Source organism: Ranitomeya variabilis, chromosome 2 (assembly GCF_051348905.1).
Source record: "Ranitomeya variabilis isolate aRanVar5 chromosome 2, aRanVar5.hap1, whole genome shotgun sequence".
Classification (NCBI taxonomy): domain Eukaryota; kingdom Metazoa; phylum Chordata; class Amphibia; order Anura; family Dendrobatidae; genus Ranitomeya; species Ranitomeya variabilis.
In genome coordinates, this window is record NC_135233.1 from 1,034,363,154 (window position 1) to 1,034,388,661 (window position 25,508).

The following is a 25,508-nucleotide window of genomic DNA, read 5'->3' on the forward strand; positions in this document are numbered from 1 at the left end:
ATATCCTACTAACAGTGCAAGATGAAGAGTAAGGCAAGATACATATTACCTGAATCCGTGCTGCTGATAGTATGGACGCCGTGTGGCATGCCGTTTCCCCACACCCCGACGCGCGTTTGGCTCGTGCTTCTTTCTCCCCATTCTCCTTTATGAACTATAACCAACACAGTTTCCCCTTTTGAATTATAGCCTCCACACATCCTCTCTTATGAACTATAACCACCACACGTCCTGTCCTTATGAACTATAACCAATACACCATCCTCTCTTAATAATTATAGTGACAACACTGTCAGCCCTTATGAACTATAACTGCCAGCTTGTCCAGTGCTATAAATTATTGCCTTAATATTGTCTCCGTTATGAACTGTAATCACCACATCACGTCCTCTTATGAACTATAGCCATCACGCTGTGCGCTCTGTATGAATTTCTACTTGCCACATCATAGTGCCTCATGAACTATAACCACCATGCTGTCCCCCCTTGTGAACTATAACCAATACAGAATTTTCTTTATGAACTATAACTACCTCATGGTCATCCCTTATAAAGTATAATCATGCTACTGTCATGAAATTTAACTTAGACACCATCCTCCCTTATAACTTATAACCACCACACCATCCTCCTTTACGGACTTTAACAGCCTTACCATTCTCGTATGTGGACTATAATTACAACGTTTCCCGCCACACTGTACACTCTTATAAAATGTTGCCTCCACAACATATTCCCTTATGAACTATAACATCCTCACCATCTTCCTTTATGGCCTATACATTGTGACCTCCCCACTATTTTCCCTTACGTTGTCCCTATTTCCACACTATTTCTCTCTCATTTTAGGCTGTCGCCATCTTCAAAGTATCCATTCCCCCATACTGCCCCTTCTCCATACTGTGCCCACTCTTCACACTGCCTCCTCCACACTAACCCCTTTAAATGCGGTACTTTTGCACTTCCCCTTCCTCATAATGGTGTACCCCCATACTGTAAAAGTTCCCTTAATCTTTGGCTCCTCTATAAAGCACTTACCATATTTCAAGCCTTCATCTTTTCTTGGGTGCTGCGGTGATGTCAAGAGCATGATGAGGTAAACCTCAAGGCCAGGCGCTGATTTGTGCTCCTTTGACCCTGCAGCGCTTGATCTCATATTTATTTTTATTTATTTATTTTACTCATTTACATAGCGCCATTAATTCCACCGCATTATCGGAACTTTCCCCATTGGGGCTCACAATCTAGATTCCTTATCAGGATGTCTTTGGAATGTGGGAGGAAACCGGAGAACCCGGAGGAAACCCACACAAACATGGGGAGAACATACAAACTCCTTGCAGATGTTGTCCATGGTGGGATTTGAACCCAGGATCCCAGGGCTGCAGTGCTAACCACTGAGCCACCGTGCTGCCCTATCTTCATTTGTATTCATGTCTTAAAGATGAGAATAAAATTTATTTCAGGGAACGGCATCCTGCACTCACGAACTAACTGTCATCAACTATTAGTTCAGGCAAACCGATAAAAACTGACCAAATCCAATCCGCATGAATCTAATGTTCAGCCCTCACGGTTAGTGGTGCGGGCAGACCGGTGAGATGTGCTAGCGACTCACTGACACTGCTCACCTTTGTGCTTCTTCTCTGGAGGTCGCCTTCCTCTGCCTACCCTTCATCCTGGCCTTACTCTGTAAGTGTAAACTATAGAATTTAAGTAAAAAATTATATATCTTGGTACCGTGTTAGCCAGTAGATAGAAAAATATTTAGAATTGAGAGTCCTCAGTGGTTGATACCTTTTATTGGCTAACTGAAAAGCTTGTAATTTGTTACCATCTTTTCAGCTAGCCATTAAAAGGTATCAACCCCTGAGGACTCTCAATTCTAAGAAAAAAAAAATATCATTTCACAGGTAAAGCGGCAGTGATGGTAAACAGCCACTGGAGGGCAGCAGAGTACACATTAAAAAAAATGACATTCCATATAAATTCTTGTAGAATATGTGTCTGTACATCAGTTTCATCTTCCCCCAGGTAACATTCAGATCTTCTTGCAGCACTGGAATGAAGAACGGTCTTGCATGGCTCATGTATGAATTGGATTATCGTTAAACTGTAATAATCCAATTTTAACAATATACATTACTTTCATGCAGGGATGGGATTTGATCAGTTCCTATTGGCTCACCTGAACCAGCTGTAAAAGAGGAGGCTGCATGGGAGAATACTATGAACATGGGGATAGCATTATCAAGGGGGCCAGCATTAAGAGATGGTATGGCAATAGGGAGAGCATGAAAGGGAGTAGTGTAGAGACATATTATGGAAGCAGACAACATGGCCGTTATAGTCAAGCAACAAGCAGACAACATGGCCGTTATAGTCCATACAGGGGCATGTTGTGGAGGTTACAGTTCATAAGGCAAGATTGTGTGGGGACAATATTTTAAAGGAAGAGATAGTGTGGCGGTTATAATTCATAAGTGAGGATTGCGTGGTGGTTATGTCATGGCTCCCGGGTAATACTGCTGCAGGGAGAGCTGCACACAGCAGCAAGGGAGCTGAGCAAAACGCCAGGTTACTAACCAGGTAACAAACAGGACCTGAACCATGTGACAGAGTGGGAGGTGGTTGGGGCGGAGCCAGACACCGGGGTGCAGAGGAGACGATACACCCAGGAGAGTAGTCAAAGAAGCTAAGATCAGAAACAGGAGATCACAAAGTACCAAAGGGGAGAGACAAGGGATTGTCAGAAGAGAAGCCAGAGGTCAGAAACCCAAAAGAACAAACGAGCAGAGTAACGCTCGGAGAGCAAGGAACACAAATGCAAAGCGAGCACACACTCCAGGGGTCAGGCACACAGACAAGACATAAGTATAGCTGACAGGGAATCCTAGTCTGGAGTGAGTATAAATACCCCTCCCAGATCCAAGGGGAGGCCAGCAAAATTATCCCTGAGAGAACAGGACATTAACTATGTCCTAACCATGACAGGTTATCTTTCATAAGGTGGAGACATTGGTTTTTATTGTTCATAAGGGGGGCAGGTTTGAGGCAATGTTTTATAGGAGCAGACAATATAGAGGTTATAATTCATAAGGGGGTTGGTATGGTGGATATAGTTCATAAAAATGGGGCAGGTATAGTTCATAAGGGAGATAGTGTGGAGGCAATATTTTATAGGAGTGGACAAAATGTCAGTTATAGTTCATAAGGGGAGACGGAGTGGTTATAACTCATAATGAAGACGTTGTGGAGGCAATATTTTAAAGGGGCGGATAAGGTGGCGGTTATAGCTCGTAACAAGGCATGGTGGTTATAGTTTACTAGATGGTGGCCCGATTCTAACGCATCGGGTATTCTAGAATATGTATGTAGTTTATTTATGAAGATTTTAGAATAATACAATGAATACACAGAATTCGGCTGGCCGGGTGCGACCAATTAGCTTTAGCATGGTTCAAATCCTGCGCCAATTCGCAGCTGGAGTGCGCCTGTCGCTGATTGTTCACGGCCGGCCACGTAGTATATAGCTAAGCCAAGTAGTATATAGCACAGCCACGTAGTATATAGCAGCCCACATAGCATGTAACACAGCCACGTAGTATATAACACAGCTCACGTAGTATATAACAGCCCACATAGCATACAACACAGCCACGTAGTATTTTACACAGCCCACGCAGTATATAACACAGCCCACGTAGTGTATAACACAGCCATGTAGTGTATAACACAGCCCACGTAGTATATTGCACTGCCACGTAGTATGTAGCACAGCCCACGTAGTATATTGCACAGCCCACGTAGTATATTCCATAGCCCAAGTAGTGTATTGCAAGACCGCTACGTCATCTCCTGTCATTGCCGCAATGCATTCTGGGGACTGGAGCGACGCGCGAGGAGCAGGAATGGCTTGGGCTGGATCCGGCGGGCCGTCGGAGGGTGTAATGATTTTTTTATTTTTTTTATTATTTTTAAAATTATATGTTTTTACTATTGAGGTTGCATAAGTAGCCTCAATAGTAAGAAGTTGGTCACACAGAGGGTTAATGGCAGCGTTAACGGACTGCCTTACTCCGCGGTGTAAGGCAGTCCGGTTAACGCTATGTGGGCGCTGACTGGGGGGGAGTAGGGAGGGGGCACTGACTGCAGGGGAGGAGGGAGGGGCCAATTTGCGGCTGGACTGTGCCCGTCGCTGATTGGTCGCGGCCTCGGGCCGCGACCAATCAGCAACGCAGGATTTCCGTGACAGACAGACGGAAGTGACCCTTAGACAATTATATAGTAGATAAGGCAGAATAGCGTACTGTTTATAGTTAAGCAGATTATAGGACAGTTATAGTTTATAAGGGTGGCCGGTGTGGCAGTTATAGTTCATACAGGGGGATGTTGTGGAGGTTGCAGTTCATAAGGCAAGATGGTGTGGGGACAATATTTTAAAGGAACAGACAGTGTGGCAGTTATAGTTCATAAGGAGGAGACATTGTGGTTTTTATTTTTCATAAGGGGGACAGTTTGGAGGCAATGTTTTATAAGAGTGGACAATATGGAGGTTATAATTCATAAGGAGGGATAGTATAGTATTTATAGTTCATAAGAGCAGACAGTGTGATTTATAAAGTTAAAGGGAGTCTGTCATAAGGTTATTGTTATTATTATTATTAATGAGGAAATAATTAAAACAACATAATAATAATGATTCATGAGCTTAAAAAGTTTAGAAAGGACAGTTGTATGGTCAAACTGTTGCACCAATAAAGCATAGTGGGAGCAGAGGTGATGGTGCAAGCCCCCTTCCTCTGTGACCTACTGATGTCAGTGGTCAGCATTGACCGCTCCATCTAAGGGGTAAATAACCAGGTGCAGAGTCATCTCTGATCCCGGTAGTTGCAGCAGAGTGGAAACTGTTATATGCTCCTGACGATCCACTGCTGACGGCGCAGACTCAGCTTTTGAGCTCTTACCATCTCGTACTGAACATATATAACAGTTAATAGTAATACTGTACCGTTATAACAGTGCCAGATATTGGGTCCTTCGTATCCCCAAGTTATGGAAATTACTTTATGTCCTGTTGGAGGGTAGACGTATAATGAATTGTAGTTATAAAAACTGCATAAAGCTTTAAATTCTCGATGTGGATGATGTCTTTGTATTATGTTAAGTCCTGGGCATTCCCATGGGGCAATTTGTCAGTGCCCATCGTATTTGTAGCAGCAGTTGTGAGTATAAATGACATTTATTTACATTTTTTTAATTATATTTTTTTTTCACTGTTTGATTTATTTTATTTTTTTCCTTGTCATCATCTAAAAAAAATTCAAAAATTTTGGACTTTACAAAGTGGCTAGCACTTACAATAGTCTGACACTTCCTTTCACTTTTCATCTTGTCCTGTGTACATTGGGAACTGTCAACATTCATCACATTTCCATCACCGGTTCAGATTACAATAAAAGTGAAACCCTTAATGTAAAAATGGCTGTAAATGTCACAGCGCTGACAATAGGTGATGAGAACAGCTCCTCCTTCTTCCTTCCCTGCCCCGCATGGTAAGCTCTGCACATACCATAGAGCATGCTCACTTGTCTCGTAGAAGTCAGTAGTACCGACCGTAAAGAAAATCTCTGATGCTGCTAATTCAGCAAATCAGGCTGCCCCCAAACATGTAAAGAAAATACAATAAAAATGTACAATAAGAAAATAAAAATATTAGAATGATAAGTGTATGTCAATATATATGCTTACAATAGTATATATTCACTTTATTTCTATTTATTTTACTCACTTATATAGTTCCATTAATTCCACAGCACTTTACATATATTATCGGCACTGTCCCCATTGGGGCTCATAATCTATCAGTATATACTGGAGTGGGGGGAAACCAGAAAACCTGGGAAAAACCCACCCAAACATGGGGAGAACATACAGACTCCTTGCAGATGTTGTCCTTGGTGGGGTTTGAACCCAGGGCCCCAGTGCTGCAAGGCTGCAGTGTTAACCACTGAGCCAACATGCTGCCCATTTAGTCACAATTAGAGGTCACAGTGTTTCTTTATAGCAGACAACGCTTCCTGTAAAACATTCTCCATGGAGGGGCCGGCATCAATAATAACACACCCGGGGTTCTCCATCCTCTTGTATACTTCTTCCACTCTAGAACAACAATAGTTGACATGGTCAGAATTTGTTGGGAGTCCCAACTGTTATTCGCAGTATTTCGTAAGATGACCCAAAAGGTACGAGACCTGTAAGTTGTGGACTGGGCCTCTTTGAATCCCAGAAAAGTTTGCCCTTGTCCTAGTTAGAATTTGCTTTTGTTTCTTTGATTTTGTTACCTTTGTACATTTTGCACGGGTAGCAGTAGAAATAAGAAAACTGCTGAGATGGGCCATTGGCTGATATCATATTAGCACTCCAGATATTATAGGTCAAGAAGACACTTTCTCCCATTCTCCATGGGGGGGGGGGCATGGTTCCAACCCCTAATGCACGAGAAGCTATCCAAAAGTGCTGCTATACAGGAGATTGTGGTTGGCTTAAGAGGAATCTGTCACCCCCTGGACGCTTTCAAGCTATTACTATGGGCATACAGGTAATAAAATGGTTAAAATATTATTACCTGTATGCCTCATAGCTGCGGTCTAGTTGTGGAGAAATAGAGTTTTAATGTTTTATGTTAATGATTTCTTCCAGGCTCCAGGGCGTGCGGTGCCTAGAAGAAATCTCTGCCTCGGGATTTCATTATAATGCCACTTCCCCACCCCCATGCATCTGACACTACCCTGTGTCGTGCAATTTTGTCACCATAGACCCGCACCTGCGCTCTGCACGCACGCTGTTCTGGGTACCTTATCCGCCCTTCTTTGGGCAGTGTCTTCCTCCTGCTTCTGCATCGGTAAGTCACTGCTACTGCGTAGAAGTAGGATGAAGACCGTGCCATTGCAAGGGAGGATAAGGTACCCAGAACGGTGTGAGTGCAGGGCGCAGAGATTTCTTCCAAGCACCACAGCCTGGAATAAATCATTAACATAAAACAATAAAACTCTATTTCTCCTGTATGTCCATAGTAATAGCTTGAAAGCGTCCAGGGTGTGACTTATTCCCTTTAAGGGGCACCCAATAGATTTACCAACTCTTTTTCTGAGAACTTCCCAAGAATGGACAGTTATTATGGTGCCAAGTAACATGATGGAAGTTATGGTGTTACGTTTGTTATTGCCATCTACATTGGTTCACTACAAATGGCTATGACAGACCCCTATCCATGAAAAACAGGTCAGTGAATGTGCCATTTTACGGAATCAGGGATTCTCGAAGAGAAAGTTGTTGCTTCTCCCGGACCATTCCTGCTTCAGATTCAACATGGAAACTGCACATGTGTCTTCTCCGTGGTGAACTGATTTTTGGACTTCTTGAAGCACCAAGGCTGGAGGTGACTATTCTTTGTACACCTCCCTATAGATACACCCCTACATTGGTGTTAGAATGCAGATTGCAGAATAAGTTTTGGGCCCCCTGTGGCACCAGGGCCAGGTGTAACTTCCCAATAAGAAGATTATATTACATCTAGGTAACAACGGCGATTTCGAACAGTCCGTAATATCATTAGGATAATGAGGATACCTACTTTTGTCTAAAAATGCTGTTATCTTCTAATTCCTTCTCTTCTTTGGTCTCCTCAAGTCCCCGTTTGCGGATTCGGCGGATTCTCTCCTCATCACGAACTGTCAGCAGAATAACAAGGTCAGGCTGAAGAAGATCCTGTGGCCACTGGTAGACATCATGGTGGGGATCTGGCAGGTTGCGGATACCACCTCCCACCTCGGTGGCGATAGCATAGGCGGCTGTACTGTGCCAGAACCTATAAAGACCAAGCAAACAGTTTATCTACTAAAGTTTGAGATGAGAATCATCTCTACATCTGAATGCCATCTTACACTTACCTGTCCACAATAACGGGGGATGTTTTTGATGCTTTTGCTATTTCCGCCGCTCCAATGTAATTGCCTATGGCGTAGTAGGCTCTTTTTATCAACGACGACTCTGAATCGAAGATTTTCCTCCATTGGTTGATGGAATCAGGGGGGGATTTAAGTAAAGTTGCATTCAGGTGACTCTTAAGAGACTCTGTCAGAGTGGATTTACCTTAAAAAAAAAATAACATGCTGATTGTACTGTATGTCCTAATGATAGTCCGCAACCAAAATTCATGAGGAAATCAAACTAAAGCTCTGGTCTGGAACCACCTAGAAGTTGAGAAACTAATTCCTTATACATTTTTTTTGTATATAAACCATTCCTCTTAGGGCATGTTCACACTTTGCAGATTTTGCTGCGGATTTTTCCCCAGCGGATTTGGAAAAACCGCATTGAAAAACCGCAGCGGTTTTCCCTGCGGATTTTCCTGCGGTTTCTTCTGCGGATTCCTCTGCGGGTTTTCAACAGCACTTTCCTATTGGTGCATGTTGAACACCGCTGCGGAATCCGCAGAAAGAAGTGACATGCTCCTTCTTTTTTTCCGCAGCAAATCTGCGCGGTTTTTAAAGGGATTTTCTGCAAAGTGGGAACAACGGATTTTGTTTTCCATAGGGTAACATTGTACTGTACGCTGCATGGAAAACTGCTGCGGATCCGCAGCGTCAAATCCGCAGCGGATCCGCAGCAAAAACCGCAAAGTGTGAACATAGCCTTAGAAGTTGGAGGAATCCATAATATTCCTTAAAGGGTGGTACAGTCTTGGAAATCTCTTTTGATTAGCAGAGTCCTCTAACAAGTAGCTAAATATATGGTGTCCTGTTGAGACCCAGACATCAAAATCAAGTGGTAAGTCCTACCACCTGCTAAGAAGAGATTCCCAACAGATAAAGTAAAATAATGTACTTTTATTAATAAACAAGGTTAAAAAGAGCAAATTAAAAAGACAGGGAATATAACCTCCAAGAAAGGAGGGGAAATTGCTGTGAAGCCATATAATGGGACATGTTGATCGTAATGGGGAGGTAGAAAAAGAGAAGGGATGAGAACCCTATCAATTACATCTATATACGTGCTGGAAAGGTGAATACCTGTAGGTAACCAAGCGTTGCAATGTAGTCTACTTGGGGGTCCTGCAGTGCAAATAGACCAAGGCACTTTCCACCAAGAAATCCACAGAAAAAAAGAAGGCACTTACTTGATCCTATCCCTACCCTGAGTGGTACATTCAAAGAAACATATAGGTGAAAAATATATGTTCAATATTTACCTGCCCAAAAATGGTCAATAGTGTCAGGATAGTGTGCAGTGTTCCCCTCAGACCAGACGAGCGCCGTTTCTCTGCTCGCTTCTTTGTTTTACCTTATCTGTTGGGAATCTCGTCTTATCAGGTGGAAGGACTTACCACTTGATTTTTGGTATTTGATGACTCTTTTGAAGTGCCTAGCCTCAATATAGTGTTTTGGACCTATGATTTTGACTCAATAGATATATGCATAGATATATATCTGTCCTGGAGCAGATCAATGTATGCAGAGCAGTCTCAAGAGCTGAGCCCACTCCACACAAGGTTGAACTTTTGTTTCTGCTGATAGTCATCTAGATCTTACTGTCAATCTCTGACACCAGCATTTAAATGGAGTTGGTTGCTAGTGCTCATGTGCACCAGCATCCATCGACTCCTAATAATGCGATTGCGAGATGGCCCCTGCTGAAGGACCGCATGGTTGCCACTTTGGTCATTCAAAGCGGGAGCTTCATAATAGACTTTGATTCCCACTATATACTGCAATACTGTGAATTTTTAGTCCCATAATGGAACTAAAAAAATACATTAATAAAAAAAAGTTTTAAAAATGTAAAAAAAATGAAAATCATCTCTTTTACCCTGTTAAAAATAAAGAAATGAAACAAAATTAATACAAACAAACATATTTGACATTGCCACATCTGTAAAAGTTTGGGCTATCAAAATATAAAATTAATTAACCAGCCTCTACACTGTTGCCGCTACCCTGTGCCAGTCAATGCACTGGTTACCCATTCCCTACAGAATAGAATATAAACTTACCATATATATAGAAGGGGAAGTGCCCCAAAATGTATATCAATGCATAGAGATGTGTTTAGTGCATGTTCTGGATATATCCCCTACATGTATACCACATGGAGCAAAGCCCCCCCCCAGCCTGCTGTAAAACAAAGCTGCCATGAGCTGGAAAAACAAGTTTCATTTAGTACTGAGGGGGTGTATCTTAGTGGACAATAGACCGTGACCTCATCTCACACACCTGGGGCTGGACACACCTCTTTAAGCTGGTCACTTATAAGGGACAAGACCAGGTGGTTCTGCCTCTTTTGCTGTGCCTGCATGCTGGAATGATAATGGACCCACATGGCTTAAGTATACTCTGTATCCCCTTTTCTTAATAGGCCCAGTACTATTCATTAGGGTTAGCTAGCCATAGGTGGGAGGGCTGATATTGTATGTGTGATTTGGGTAATCGGGCAGTTAATTGATTGTTGTGATATTACTGGTTATTGTGAGTTTTTATATTGTGGTGATATTGTTGGGATATCATTGTATACTGCAGTGATATTACTGTAATAGAGTTATAATATCCGTATATATATATATATATATATATATATATATATATATATATATTTATAGTCGCCAGCTTGGGTGTAAATATATATGTATGTTATAGACTGCAAACTTGTGTGTGTAATAAATACCCTTTATTAATAACGGTTTCGTCTCAGTTAGTATATAGTATAAGGAATATATAACAGTTAGTGTATAGCATAAGGTAAAGATAACGTTGAAGCATATTTAGAGGATATTAATTATTAATAGTCAAGTTTGGCGATAATAGTTAATATCGGACCTTATTAGAGGTGTAAGGAGGTTCCCCCTTTTGGTAACTATAAGTTTAATAATTTGTGGGTAGCCCCTATCCTTTAACAGTATATCTTTCACCCACAAAGCTCTCCACAGTTCTATACAGCAGTATTTCTCATCGCTCATTTCTGTCTATCACCCTACCCATGCTCTCTGTTCTGCAACTTACCTAAGACTAACATACTCCATAATCCAAACCTCCCACATCCATCTCCAAGACTTTTCTCGTGCTGCACCAGTTTTCTGGAATGTATTACCCCATAACAATCCGACTAATATCTAGCCCCCACGTTTTTTTAAGCATACTTTAAAAACGCACCTCTTTAGACTTCACTTCAGTAATGTAACTCCTCACTGTTCTCTCTATCTAAATTTTCCTCAGAATCTGCTCCCTCTTATTCACCTGTCTCCACACCCTCCATGCACCCAAAAGCACTTGGTAACTGCACTTAGACAGACACTGGCTGATGACCGGATCATGGAGCTTTATATTATAACCCCTATTAATTATAATGATGGCTGGGCCGTACATAACAAACACATTCATCTACTGTGTCCTGCAGCACCCCAGGTGACCGGTTGCTGCAGTGATGTTGCTTCTCCTTCGGGGAAGGTAGTGTCATGCTCAGAGGCAATGGAGTTCTCTTCACAAGGTAAGGCACACACATGCAACACATTCTGAATCCAGGTCAGGAGGGGGAGCTCAAGACCCGGATTCAGGGGGAGCTTCCCTAAGCTACATGTATCCTGACCTGGAGGAGTGAGGCGAGTTGGAGACAGACACCGAAGTGGAAGGACGTCTGGAGCAGACATGAGAGGCCTGGCTGCCATGAAGGAGCTGCAGCCTCTGGAAGGATAGATAACCTGGAAGGGTTGGATGTGGCGCAGCCGGAAGGGAAGGAGCAAAGGAGAGGAACAGGGCTCAGAGGGGAACAGCGATAGGACACCCTCAGAGCAATAGCACAGATGCCGGGTACCTGGAGCCCAAGGCTTTAGTGGAACTGTACGACACTTGGCAGAACCGGAGGGCATAAGATCATACAGACATTGCCCACACCACACCTGAAACGCAGCAGCACCTGAGGAGCCCGGGGCATGATAGAGTCCCTGTAAAAAAGGCTCAAGCTTCCCAACATGCAGGTACCTGTCTTAGGACAGGGGGAATAGAGGACTCTGCAGGAAGCTTCAGGCAGCAGGGACCTCACCTTTAACGGTGCTAGTTGGAAAGGCTCACGGACCTCTACTGGAAAAGGGAACCCTCCATTGCCTCTGGGCCGGTCGGACCACCATCATCCGTGCCTGGTACCCTGGACTGTGGCCTTCCAACTACAGTAAACCAGGTAAAGACTTACAACTTGTGTCCTCCACTTATTCGTCGGCATTCACCACCTTGCCACACACCTTAGGACCCCTGGGGACCCCGTTTCACCTGTGGGAAGTGTACCATCAGTGCTGCAGTAACATCCCCCAGAGGACCCCTTTAACGCAGCATCGTTCTCACTACTGACCGAACACCACAGGTGGCGTCACAACAGACTTATAAACATTTTTTTCCTTTAAAAGACCATCCCCTTTAGTTGAGTCCCAGGGCCACGGATCGGGTCGCAGCCACCGTGGCTTCCCCTTTAATACCAAGTACCCCGCTGCCCTGGCTGGGCGACTCATGTCCCCACTGTCACACTTCACACAGACGGGCAATGACTCCATAGCCCATGATACTAGATGATGAACGGTTTAGTACAGAGGACAACACAAAAATTAGGTAACATTTGGTATTTAGTAGTTGGTGACCAATGCAGGCTTCATTTGCTCTCAGAGAAAATCATTGAAATTTTATTCAATTCCTAAAGTTTTATAATAACTTGGAAACAATTAGCTGAAGATGTGGAGCCAATAAATGTTCTTACCTGTAGCATCAAGCCCCTCAATAGCAATGATGAGGAAGCGTCCTCTGTCTGGAATTCTGTGCGGCTCCATTGAGGCCAAAACCTTCCGAGCTTCAGGGATAACTGAGGAACACTGCAGGAGAAAGGAGAGAAACATGTCAGTGGGTTCTGCCTCTGGTTTGTTTAGTATCAGCATATGTCCAGAAACTCTTTATAAATTATAGTAGAAAGCGCAATAGTTCTTATTTTATGCACCTCAGCTGCTGCAGAACATCTACATTGAAGGTAGACATAAGTCCATCAGGTTCAAACTTTAACCTTACATGTTGACCAGAGAAAGGAACAAACCCCATGAGACGGACGCTAATAGCTCCATATTGGTCGAAAAATTCCTTCCTGACTCCACATAGAACAATCATACTAGCTCCCTGGATCACCGCCCCATCACAGAATGTAGTACCAATAACCTATGATATTAGATTTTTCAAGAAACGCACACAGGCCCTCCTTGTACTGTTGTAGTGAATTAACCATTACAACATCCTGCAGCAGAGATTTTCATTGTCTCACTACTCTTACAGTAAAGAATCCATAGTCTGACTGCTCGCACTGTAAAGAATCCATAGTCTCATTGCTTGCACTGTAAAGAATCCATAGTCTTACTGCTCGCACTGTAAAGAATCTATAGTCTGACTACTCACATTGTAAAGAATCCACAGTCTGACTGCTCTTACAGTAAGGAATCCATAGTCTTACTGCTCGCACTGTAAGGAATCCATAGTCTTACTGCTCGCACTGTAAAGAATCTATAGTCTGACTGCTCACATTGTAAAGAATCCACAGTCTTACTGCTCTTACAGTAAAGAATCCATAGTCTGACTGCTCGCACTGTAAAGATATCCATAGTCTTACTGCTCGCACTGTAAAGAATCCATAGTCTTACTGCTCGCACTGTAAAAAATCCATAGTCTTATTGTTCACACTGTAAAGAATCTATAGTCTGACTGCTCACATTGTAAAGAATCCATAGTCTGACTGCTCTTACAGTAAAGAATCCATAGTCTGACTGCTCGCACTATAAAGAATCCATAGTCTGACTGCTCTTACAGTAAAGAATCCATAGTCTGACTGCTCGCACTGTAAAGAATCCATAGTCTTACTGCTCGCACTGTAAAGAATCCATAGTCTTACTGCTCGCACTGTAAAGAATCCAGTCTTACTGCTCGCACTGTAAAGAATCTATAGTCTGACTGCTCACATTGTATAGAATCCATTGTCTGACTGCTCTTACAGTGAAGAATCCATAGTCTGACTGCTTGCACTGTAAAGAATCTATAGTCTGACTGCTCACAGTGTAAAGAATCCATAGTCTGACTGCTCTTACAGTAAAGAATCCATAGTCTGACTGCTCGCACTGTAAAGAATCCATAGTCTTACTGCTCACACTGTAAAGAATCTATAGTCTGACTGCTCGCACTATAAAGAATCCATAGTCTGACTGCTCGCACTGTAAAGAATCCATAGTCTTACTGCTCACACTGTAAATAATCTATAGTCTGACTGCTCACATTGTAAAGAATCCATGGTCTCATTGCTCGCACTGTAAAGAATCCATAGTCTGACTGCTTGCACTATAAAGAATCCATAGTCTGACTGCTCACACTGTAAAGAATCCATAGTCTGACTGCTCGCACTATAAAGAATCCATAGTCTCATTGCTCGCACTGTAAAGAATCCATAGTCTTACTTCTCACACTGTAAATAATCTATAGTCTGACTGCTCACATTGTAAAGAATACAGTCTGACTGCTCGCACTGTAAAGAATTCATAGTCTTACTGCTCGCACTGTAAAGAATCCATAGTCTTACTGTTCGCACTGTAAGGAATCCATAGTCTTACTGCTCGCACTGTAAAGAATCTATAGTCTGACTGCTCACATTGTAAAGAATACAGTCTGACTGCTCTTACAGTAAAGAATCCATAGTCTGACTGCTCGCGCTGTAAAGAATCCATAGTCTTACTGCTCGCACTCTAAATAATCCATAGTCTTACTGCTCGCACTGTAAAGAATCTATAGTCTTACTGCTCGCACTGTAAGGAATCTATAGTCTGACTGCTCACTGTTATGGTTCTCAATGGCAAGAGAACATAGCCCAGCAAACATAAGAACTAGCTCTTGGAAGGATGGAAACTAAACTGACCATGAACTAAACCTGCCGCACAACTAACGGTAGCCGGGTAGCGTAGCCTGCGTTTTATCCCTAGACGCCCAGCGCCGGCCGGAGGACTAACTAATCCTGGCAGAGGAAAATATAGTCCTGGCTCACCTCTAGAGAAAATTCCCCGAAAGGCAGACAGAGGCCCCCACAAATATTGGCGGTGATAATAGATGAAAAGACAAACGCAGTATGAAAATAGGTTTAGCAAAATTGAGGTCCGCTTACTAAATAGCAGGAAGACAGAAAGGACACTTTCATGGTCAGCTAAAAAACACTATCAAAACACCATCCTGAAATTACTTTAAGACTCTAGTATTAACTCATAACATCAGAGTGGCAATTTCAGATCACAAGAGCTTTCCAGACACAGAAACGAAACTACAGCTGTGAACTGGAACAAAATGCAAAAACAAACAAGGACAAAAGTCCAACTTAGCTGGGAGTTGTCTAGCAGCAGGAACATGCACAGAAAGGCTTCTGATTACAATGTTGACCGGCATGGAAGTGACAGAGGAGCAAGGTTAAATAGCGACTCCCACATCCTGATGGGAACAGGTGAACAGAGGGGATGATGCACACAAGTTCAATTCCACCAGTGGCCACCGGGGGAGCCCAAAATCCAATTTCACAACAGTACCCCCCCCTCAAGGAGGGGGCACCGAACCCTCACCAGAACCACCAGGGCGATCAGGATGAGCCCTATGAAAGGCACGGACCAGATCGGAGGCATGAACATCAGAGGCAGTCACCCAAGAATTATCCTCCTGACCGTATCCCTTCCATTTGACCAGATACTGGAGTTTCCGTCTGGAAACACGGGAGTCCAAGATTTTTTCCACAACGTACTCCAACTCGCCCTCAACCAACACCGGAGCAGGAGGCTCAACGGAAGGCACAACCGGTACCTCATACCTGCGCAACAATGACCGATGAAAAACATTATGAATAGAAAAAGATGCAGGGAGGTCCAAACGGAAGGACACAGGGTTAAGAATCTCCAATATCTTGTACGGGCCGATGAACCGAGGCTTAAACTTAGGAGAAGAAACCCTCATAGGGACAAAACGAGAAGACAACCACACCAAGTCCCCGACACAAAGCCGAGGACCAACCCGACGCCGGCGGTTGGCAAAAAGCTGAGTCTTCTCCTGGGACAACTTCAAATTGTCCACCACCTGCCCCCAAATCTGATGCAACCTCTCCACCACAGCATCCACTCCAGGACAATCCGAAGATTCCACCTGACCGGAGGAAAATCGAGGATGAAACCCCGAATTACAGAAAAAAGGAGACACCAAGGTGGCAGAGCTGGCCCGATTATTGAGGGCAAACTCCGCTAAAGGCAAAAAAGCAACCCAATCATCCTGATCTGCAGACACAAAACACCTCAAATATGTCTCCAAAGTCTGATTCGTCCGCTCGGTCTGGCCATTAGTCTGAGGATGGAAAGCAGACGAGAAAGACAAATCTATGCCCATCCTAGCACAGAATGCCCGCCAAAATCTAGACACGAATTGGGTTCCTCTGTCAGAAACGATATTCTCCGGAATACCATGCAAACGAACCACATTTTGAAAAAACAGAGGAACCAACTCGGAAGAAGAAGGCAACTTAGGCAGGGGAACCAAATGGACCATCTTAGAGAAACGGTCACACACCACCCAGATGACAGACATCTTCTGAGAAACAGGAAGATCCGAAATAAAATCCATCGAGATGTGCGTCCAAGGCCTCTTCGGGATAGGCAAGGGCAACAACAATCCACTAGCCCGAGAACAACAAGGCTTGGCCCGAGCACAAACGTCACAAGACTGCACAAAGCCTCGTACATCTCGTGACAGGGAAGGCCACCAGAAGGACCTTGCCACCAAATCCCTGGTACCAAAGATTCCAGGATGACCTGCCAATGCAGAAGAATGAACCTCAGAAATGACTTTACTGGTCCAATCATCAGGAACAAACAGTCTACCAGGTGGGCAACGATCAGGTCTATCCGCCTGAAACTCCTGCAAGGCCCGCCGCAGGTCTGGAGAAACGGCAGACAATATCACTCCATCCCTAAGGATACCTGTAGGTTCAGAATTACCGGGGGAGTCAGGCTCAAAACTCCTAGAAAGGGCATCCGCCTTAACATTCTTAGAACCCGGTAGGTATGACACCACAAAATTAAACCGAGAGAAAAACAACGACCAGCGCGCCTGTCTAGGATTCAGGCGTCTGGCGGACTCAAGATAAATTAAATTTTTGTGGTCGGTCAATACCACCACCTGATGTCTAGCCCCCTCAAGCCAATGACGCCACTCCTCAAAAGCCCACTTCATGGCCAAAAGCTCCCGATTCCCAATATCATAATTCCGCTCGGCGGGCGAAAATTTACGAGAAAAAAAGGCACAAGGTTTCATCACGGAGCAGTCGGAACTTCTTTGCGACAAAACCGCCCCAGCTCCGATTTCAGAAGCGTCGACCTCAACCTGAAAAGGAAGAGCAACATCAGGCTGACGCAACACAGGGGCGGAAGAAAAGCGGCGCTTAAGCTCCCGAAAGGCCTCCACAGCAGCAGGGGACCAATCAGCAACATCAGCACCCTTCTTAGTCAAATCAGTCAATGGTTTAACAACATCAGAAAAACCAGCAATAAATCGACGATAAAAGTTAGCAAAGCCCAAAAATTTCTGAAGACTCTTAAGAGAAGAGGGTTGCGTCCAATCACAAATAGCCTGAACCTTGACAGGATCCATCTCGATGGAAGAGGGGGAAAAAATGTATCCCAAGAAGGAAATCTTTTGAACCCCAAAAACGCACTTAGAACCCTTCACACACAAGGAATTAGACCGCAAAACCTGAAAAACCCTCCTGACCTGCTGGACATGAGAGTCCCAGTCATCCGAAAAAATCAGAATATCATCCAGATACACGATCATAAATTTATCCAAATAATCACGGAAAATGTCATGCATAAAGGACTGAAAGACTGAAGGGGCATTTGAAAGGCCAAAAGGCATCACCAAATACTCAAAGTGGCCCTCGGGCGTATTAAATGCGGTTTTCCACTCATCCCCCTGCTTAATTCGCACCAAATTATACGCCCCACGGAGATCTATCTTAGAGAACCACTTGGCCCCCTTTATGCGAGCAAACAAATCAGTCAGCAGTGGCAACGGATATTGATATTTAACCGTGATTTTATTCAAAAGCCGATAATCAATACACGGCCTCAAAGAGCCATCTTTCTTAGACACAAAGAAAAAACCGGCTCCTAAGGGAGATGACGAAGGACGAATATGTCCCTTTTCCAAGGACTCCTTTATATATTCTCGCATAGCAGCATGTTCAGGCACAGACAGATTAAATAAACGACCCTTAGGGTATTTACTACCCGGAATCAAATCTATGGCACAATCGCACTCCCGGTGCGGAGGTAATGAACCAAGCTTAGGTTCTTCAAAAACGTCACGATATTCAGTCAAGAATTCAGGAATCTCAGAGGGAATAGATGACGAAATGGAAACCAAAGGTACGTCCCCATGCATCCCCTTACATCCCCAGCTTAACACAGACATAGCTTTCCAGTCAAGGACTGGGTTATGAGATTGCAGCCATGGCAATCCAAGCACCAACACATCATGTAGATTATACAGCACAAGAAAGCGAATAATCTCCTGATGATCCGGATTAATTCGCATAGTTACTTGTGTCCAGTATTGTGGTTTATTACTAGCCAATGGGGTAGAGTCAATCCCCTTCAGAGGTATAGGAGTTTCAAGAGGCTCTAAATCATACCCACAGCGTTTGGCAAAGGACCAATCCATAAGACTCAAAGAGGCGCCAGAGTCGACATAGGCATCCGCGGTAATAGATGCTAAAGAACAAATCAGGGTCACAGATAGAATAAACTTAGACTGAAAAGTGCCAATTGAAACTGACTTATCAAGCTTCTTAGTACGCTTAGAGCATGCTGATATAACATGAGTTGAATCACCACAATAAAAGCACAACCCATTTTTTCGTCTAAAATTCTGCCGTTCGCTTCTGGACAGAATTCTATCACATTGCATATTCTCTGGCGTCTTCTCAGTAGACACCGCCAAATGGTGCACAGGTTTGCGCTCCCGCAGACGTCTATCGATCTGGATAGCCATTGTCATGGACTCATTCAGACCCGCAGGCACAGGGAACCCCACCATAACATCCTTAATGGCATCAGAGAGACCCTCTCTGAAATTCGCCGCCAGGGCGCACTCATTCCACTGAGTAAGCACAGACCATTTACGGAATTTTTGGCAGTATATTTCAACTTCATCTTGCCCCTGAGATAGGGACATCAAGGCTTTTTCTGCCTGAAGCTCTAAATGAGGTTCCTCATAAAGCAACCCCAAGGCCAGAAAAAACGCATCCACATTGAGCAACGCAGGATCCCCTGGAGCCAATGCAAAAGCCCAATCTTGAGGGTCGCCCCGGAGCAAGGAAATCACAATCCTGACCTGCTGTGCAGGATCTCCAGCAGAGCGAGATTTCAGGGACAAAAACAACTTGCAATTATTTTTGAAATTTTGAAAGCAAGATCTATTCCCCGAGAAAAATTCAGGCAAAGGAATTCTAGGTTCAGATATAGGAACATGAACAACAAAATCTTGTAAATTTTGAACTTTCGTGGTGAGATTATTCAAACCTGCAGCTAAACTCTGAATATCCATTTTAAACAGGTGAACACAGAGCCATTCCAGGATTAGAAGGAGAGAGAGAGAGGAAGGCTGCAATATAGGCAGACTTGCAAGTGATTCAATTGAAAGCACACTCAGAACTGAAGGGAAAAAAAAAAAAAAAAAATTTTTAGCAGACTTCTTTTTTCTCTCCTTTCTCTGCCAATTAATTTAACCCTTTTTGGGCCGGTCAAACTGTTATGGTTCTCAATGGCAAGAGAACATAGCCCAGCAAACATAAGAACTAGCTCTTGGAAGGATGGAAACTAAACTGACCATGAACTAAACCTGCCGCACAACTAACGGTAGCCGGGTAGCGTAGCCTGCGTTTTATCCCTAGACGCCCAGCGCCGGCCGGAGGACTAACTAATCCTGGCAGAGGAAAATATAGTCCTGGCTCACCTCTAGAGAAAATTCCCCGAAAGGCAGACAGAGGCCCCCACAAATATTGGCGGTGATAATAGATGAAAAGACAAACGCAGTATGAAAATAGGTTTAGCAAAATTGAGGTCCGCTTACTAAATAGCAGGAAGACAGAAAGGACACTTTCATGGTCAGCTAAAAAACACTATCAAAACACCATCCTGAAATTACTTTAAGACTCTAGTATTAACTCATAACATCAGAGTGGCAATTTCAGATCACAAGAGCTTTCCAGACACAGAAACGAAACTACAGCTGTGAACTGGAACAAAATGCAAAAACAAACAAGGACAAAAGTCCAACTTAGCTGGGAGTTGTCTAGCAGCAGGAACATGCACAGAAAGGCTTCTGATTACAATGTTGACCGGCATGGAAGTGACAGAGGAGCAAGGTTAAATAGCGACTCCCACATCCTGATGGGAACAGGTGAACAGAGGGGATGATGCACACAAGTTCAATTCCACCAGTGGCCACCGGGGGAGCCCAAAATCCAATTTCACAACAGCTCACATTGTAAAGAATCCATAGTCTGACTGCTCTTACAGTAAAGAATCCATAGTCTGACTGCTCACACTGTAAATAATTCATAGTCTGACTGCTCGCACTGTAAAGAATCTATAGTCTGACTGCTCACATTGTAAAGAATCCATTGTCTCATTGCTCGCACTGTAAAAAATCCATACTCTTACTGCTCGCACTGTAAGCCTGCCATCACACTAGCAGTATTTGGTCAGTATTTTACATCAGTATTTGTTAGCCAAAACCAGGAGTGGAACAATTAAAGGAAAAGTATAATAGAAACATATGCACCTCTTCTGCATTTATCACCCACTCCTGGTTTTGGCTTACAAATACTGATGTAAAATACTGACCAAATACTGCTAGTGTGACGACAGCCTATTGAATCCATAGTCTTACTGCTCGCACTGTAAAGAATCTATAGTCTGACTGCTCACATTGTAAAGAATCCATAGTCTGACTGTTCTTACAGTAAAGAATCCACAGTCTGACTGCTCGCACTGTAAAGAATCCATAGTCTTACTGCTCGCACTGTAAAGAATCCATAGTCTTACTGTTCGCACTGTAAAGTATCCATAGTCTTACTGCTCGCACTGTAAAGAATCTATAGTCTGACTGCTCACATTGTAAAGAATCCATTATCTGACTGCTCTTACAGTAAAGAATCCATAGTCTGACTGCTTGCACTGTAAAGAATCCATAGTCGGACTGCTCGCACTGTAAAGAATCCATAGTCTTACTGCTCACACTGTAAAGAATCTATAGTCTGACTGCTCACATTATAAAGAATCCATAGTCTGACTGCTCACACTGTAAAGAATCCATAGTCTGACTGCTCGCACTATAAAGAATCCATAGTCTGACTGCTCGCACTATAAAGAATCCATAGTCTTACTGATCGCACTGTAAATAATCTATAGTCAGACTGCTCACATTGTAAGGAATCCATAGTCTCATTGCTCGCACTGTAAAGAATCCATAGTCTTACTGCTCGCACTGTAAGCCTGCCATCACACTAGCAGTATTTGGTCAGTATTTTACATCAGTATTTGTTAGCCAAAACCAGGAGTGGAACAATTAGAGGAAAAGTATAATAGAAACATATGCACCACTTCTGTATTTATCACCCACTCCTGGTTTTGGCTTACAAATATTGATGTAAAATACTGACGAAATACTGCTAGTGTGACGGCAGCCTAATGAATCCATAGTCTTACTGCTCGCACTGTAAAGAATCCATAGTCTGACTGCTCTTACAGTAAAGAATCCATAGTCTGACTGCTCTTACAGTAAAGAATCCATAGTCTGACTGCTCGCACTGTAAAGAATCCATAGTCTCTTACAGTAAAGAATCGCTGTCTGTGATGATGATTAAACTTTCTTTCCTCCAGGTATTAGTGATTCATAGTTCAGTTTTTGAAAAGTGTCTTTCTTTTTCCGTCACAATGCATTGTTTTGTGAAAAAAACGGATCCAGCAAATGTTTCTGCTGGATCCGTTTTTTTTCTCATAGACTTGTATTAGCAATGGATTGTGACAGATGGACTTCCGTTTCATCTGTCGTGCGCTGGATTATAATGTTAAAAATAAAAAAAAATTAAAAATCGTGATATTCTCACCTTCCGGCGGCCCCCGCAGCCTTCCCAATGCTCGAGATGCTCCCGGCAGCTCCCGATGATGCCTTGCAAAATGACCCAATGACGTAGCATCACGTGAGACCGCTACGTCATCACAGGTCAGTGTCTCGCAAAGCATCACTGGGAACGGGAGCATCGCGAGCATTGGGAAGGCTGCGGGGGCCGCCGGAAGGTAAGAATATTACAATTTTTTTTATTATTTTTAACCTGGGTTGTGTTGTGTATGCATTTTCGCAGCGGAAAAACGTGGGGAAGACGCATACACATGTGCACATAGCCTCGACGGATCCATCAAAAAAATGGACCCAGTGCATCCGTTTTTTACAATCTGCACAGGATCCATCTTTTCAAGATTTTGTCGGATTGTGACTGATTGTAAAAAAAGGAAGTGTGAAAGAGGCCTAACAGGTGAGTAATGTATTATGAAGTTTTGCAGCTGAGGTTTGTGTTATGATGTTCTGCAGCAGCTGTGATGTGCACTATAATGTTCTGCACTGTCTGGGGTGGACTTTATGATGTTCGGTTGTAGCTGAGGTGTGTATTATGACGTTCAGCAGTATTTGCGGTGTGTAGTATGTTGTCCTACAGCAGATGAGGAGAAAAATGATGTCCTACACCGGTTGAAGTGCATGTTCTTAGGTTCTGCAGCAGCTGAGAAGTATGCTATGAGGTTCTGCGGCAGCTAAGTATTGAAGTTGTGCAGCAGTTTAGGTGTCTATTATGAAGTTGTGCTGCAGATGCCGTGTGTATTATAAGGTTCTGCAACAGCTGAGGTGTGTATTATGAGGTTCTTCAGCAGATGAGGTCTGTATTTTGAGGTTCTACAGCAGATTAGGTCTGCATTATGAGGTTCTGCAGCAGCTGAGGTGTGTTATGATGTCCCACACCAGTTGATGCGTGAATTATTAGGTTCTACAGCAGCTGAGGTGTGCATTATGATGTTCTGCAGCAGCTAAGGTCTGGATTATGAGGTTCTACAGCAGACTAGGTCTGTATTATGAGGTTCTGCAGCAGCTGAGGTGTGTGTTATTATGTCCTACACCAGTTGTGTGCATTATAAGGTTCTGCAACAGCTGAGGTCTGTATTATGTGGTTCTACAGCAGATTAGGTCTGTATTATGAGGTTTTGAAGCAGCTGAGGTGTGTGTTATGATGTCCCACATTGGTTAAGGTGTGAATTATTAGGTTCTGCAGCAGCTGAGGTCTGTATTATGAGGTTCTGCAGCATCTAAGGTCTGGATTATGAGGTTTTACAGCAGATTAGTTCTGTATCATGAGTTTCTGCTGCAGCTAAGGTGTGTGTTATGATATTCTACATCAGTTGAGGTGTGTACTATTACGTTATGCTGCAGCTGAGGTGTGTATTATGATGTTCTGCAGCAGCTGAGATGTGTGTTACGATATCCTACATCAGTTGAGGTGTGTATTATTAGGTTATGCTGCAGCTGAGGTATGTATTATGTTCTGCAGCACCTGAGGTTTGCATTTTGCTGTTGTGCAGCAGCGGAGGTCTGTATTATCATGTCCTGCAGCAGTAGAAACACAAGACTGTACAATATATGTTGCAGCTGCTGAAGAACTTATTTATTAAAAAAATGTCAGATAATTAATGGTTGATTTTCTGTAAACGTAACCTACAACAGGTTGCTTCCACTGGCAGAGATAAGTAGTGCCCATGGAGCGCCGCTCATCTCTGTAAAATACAGAATATACAGAATATCCTCTCACCTCTTCCAGTACGTCACATGCATCTTGACGAGAGTAGAACACGGCAGAACCTTTAATGGTGTCCACAAATGGAGATGACATTGGCTGCGCCACTCTTAATACTCGGGACCTTGTTGTCTTCTTCGCTTCTCCATTCAGCTCCCATAGGTGTTGCCAGATGTCTTCTTCCTCCGTACTGTAGCTGCACAGCTGGATGTCCTCTTGGTAGGCCATAAGGACGTCACACAGTCTCGTCTGGACATCAGGGCGGCAATGAAGGGGCGAGATGAAGAACCCCTTCTGTAGAGACCCATGGAGGTCCTCTGGACAGTAGGAGATCATTCTTAAGATCTCGCTTCCTGGAAGCTGCTGAGATAGCTGCTGTCCTAAAGACTTGTGCAGTCTAGCAGATTTGACCCTACCTGCACTAGTTAGACATACCGAAAAGGCAAGTCCTCCCTGAACCAGCATCGGCCAGTCATTGGGGGTCATGGATGGAGCCCGAGATCCGTGATTGTATGATTGGAAATAAAAGGGATTAGGGGAATATCTGTTTGGTTCCACAGCAAACATGCGGGAAGTGGAAGCACTGGCCATCCCTTTAAAGTCTGCAAGTCCAGATCTTACATAGAAGTGAAGCTGCAGGAAAAGTTGGTGTCTTCTCCAGCCTGGCATCAGGACCATCTTATATAAAACCACCCACGAATGAGAAGGGTTCATGTCATTACTAGAGAGAAGAGAAACTGCAACTACTGAGGAGAATAGAAACTCACATGGTGATGACATACCGGTGTTTGCTTCCAGGCTAGTTTCTGTTTCCTGACTGGTGACCTCACGCTGCTCACTTTCATTTTCCCAGCTGAGCTGTTCTGTCTGCTGCTGCTTATCTGACGGCAGATTATTACATAAGGGAAAGAAACCAAGCACAATAACTTATGCCCTTACCTGTTCTTTATGTCATTCGCCTCAAACCTCACTTGAAGGATTTATCTTTAACATATCTGTTGGGTCATGATTTTGTGGCACTTACTCAGGGCTGCCACTAGAAATTTTGGGGCCCCATACTGGCAACATTTTCGGGGCCCCCTTGAGACTCCGCCCAAGCTCCACCCCAGCCCCGCCTCCACACTCCACCCCTCGAACTGTCCACAGTCCCACCGCTCTCTCTTGGAAAAACTCCACTTCTCACCAATCACACATTGAGGGTACGTGTCCACCTTCAGGATGGCCGGCGGTTGCTGCGTCGGAGCGGCAAACCCGCTCGGCGCTAAGCCCCGCCCCCTACTGTGACGCGATGATGCCGGATGTGTTCATTGCACACATCCGGGATCATCGCACCCCACACATAGGGCCCTGTGTTATAGCTTGCGGCGGCGCAGCTGCCGCAAGGAACACGGACATGCTGCTATCTTAAAAGAAGCGCCGTATGTCCGGAGTCGCAGGGCCGCCGGGTGCGTGTTACCACGCTTAGTGGAGACGGGATTTCATAAAATCCCCTTCACTATGCTGGAACATCTGGACGCTGCGTG

General features: G+C 43.9%; 1 protein-coding gene across 1 annotated transcript; it reads right to left on the reverse strand.

The window, feature by feature from the left end:
* Window positions 1–5,754: 5,754 nt before the first annotated feature.
* On the reverse strand, window positions 5,755–24,894 carry CMPK2 (cytidine/uridine monophosphate kinase 2). Its single transcript, XM_077293045.1, has 5 exons — window positions 24,001–24,894; window positions 12,796–12,907; window positions 7,953–8,154; window positions 7,637–7,870; window positions 5,755–6,162 (listed from the first exon to the last, which is right to left on the reverse strand). Exons 1-5 carry the CDS (start codon window positions 24,763–24,765, stop codon window positions 6,042–6,044), a joined length of 1,434 nt encoding a protein of 477 aa, XP_077149160.1. The 5' UTR covers window positions 24,766–24,894; the 3' UTR covers window positions 5,755–6,041.
* Window positions 24,895–25,508: the final 614 nt, after the last annotated feature.

Excerpts from the sequence above, each read along its gene's own strand:
- CMPK2 (XM_077293045.1), bottom strand. The coding sequence starts at position 24,765 with ATGTCATCACCATGTGAGTTTCTATTCTCCTCAGTAGTTGCAGTTTCT. Across the intron at positions 8,155-12,795 it reads TGAGGGGCTTGATGCTACAG|GTAAATCCACTCTGACAGAG; the intron begins GTAAGAACATTT and ends TTTTTTTTTAAG. Across the intron at positions 7,871-7,952 it reads TCCCCCGTTATTGTGGACAG|GTTCTGGCACAGTACAGCCG; the intron begins GTAAGTGTAAGA and ends TGGTCTTTATAG.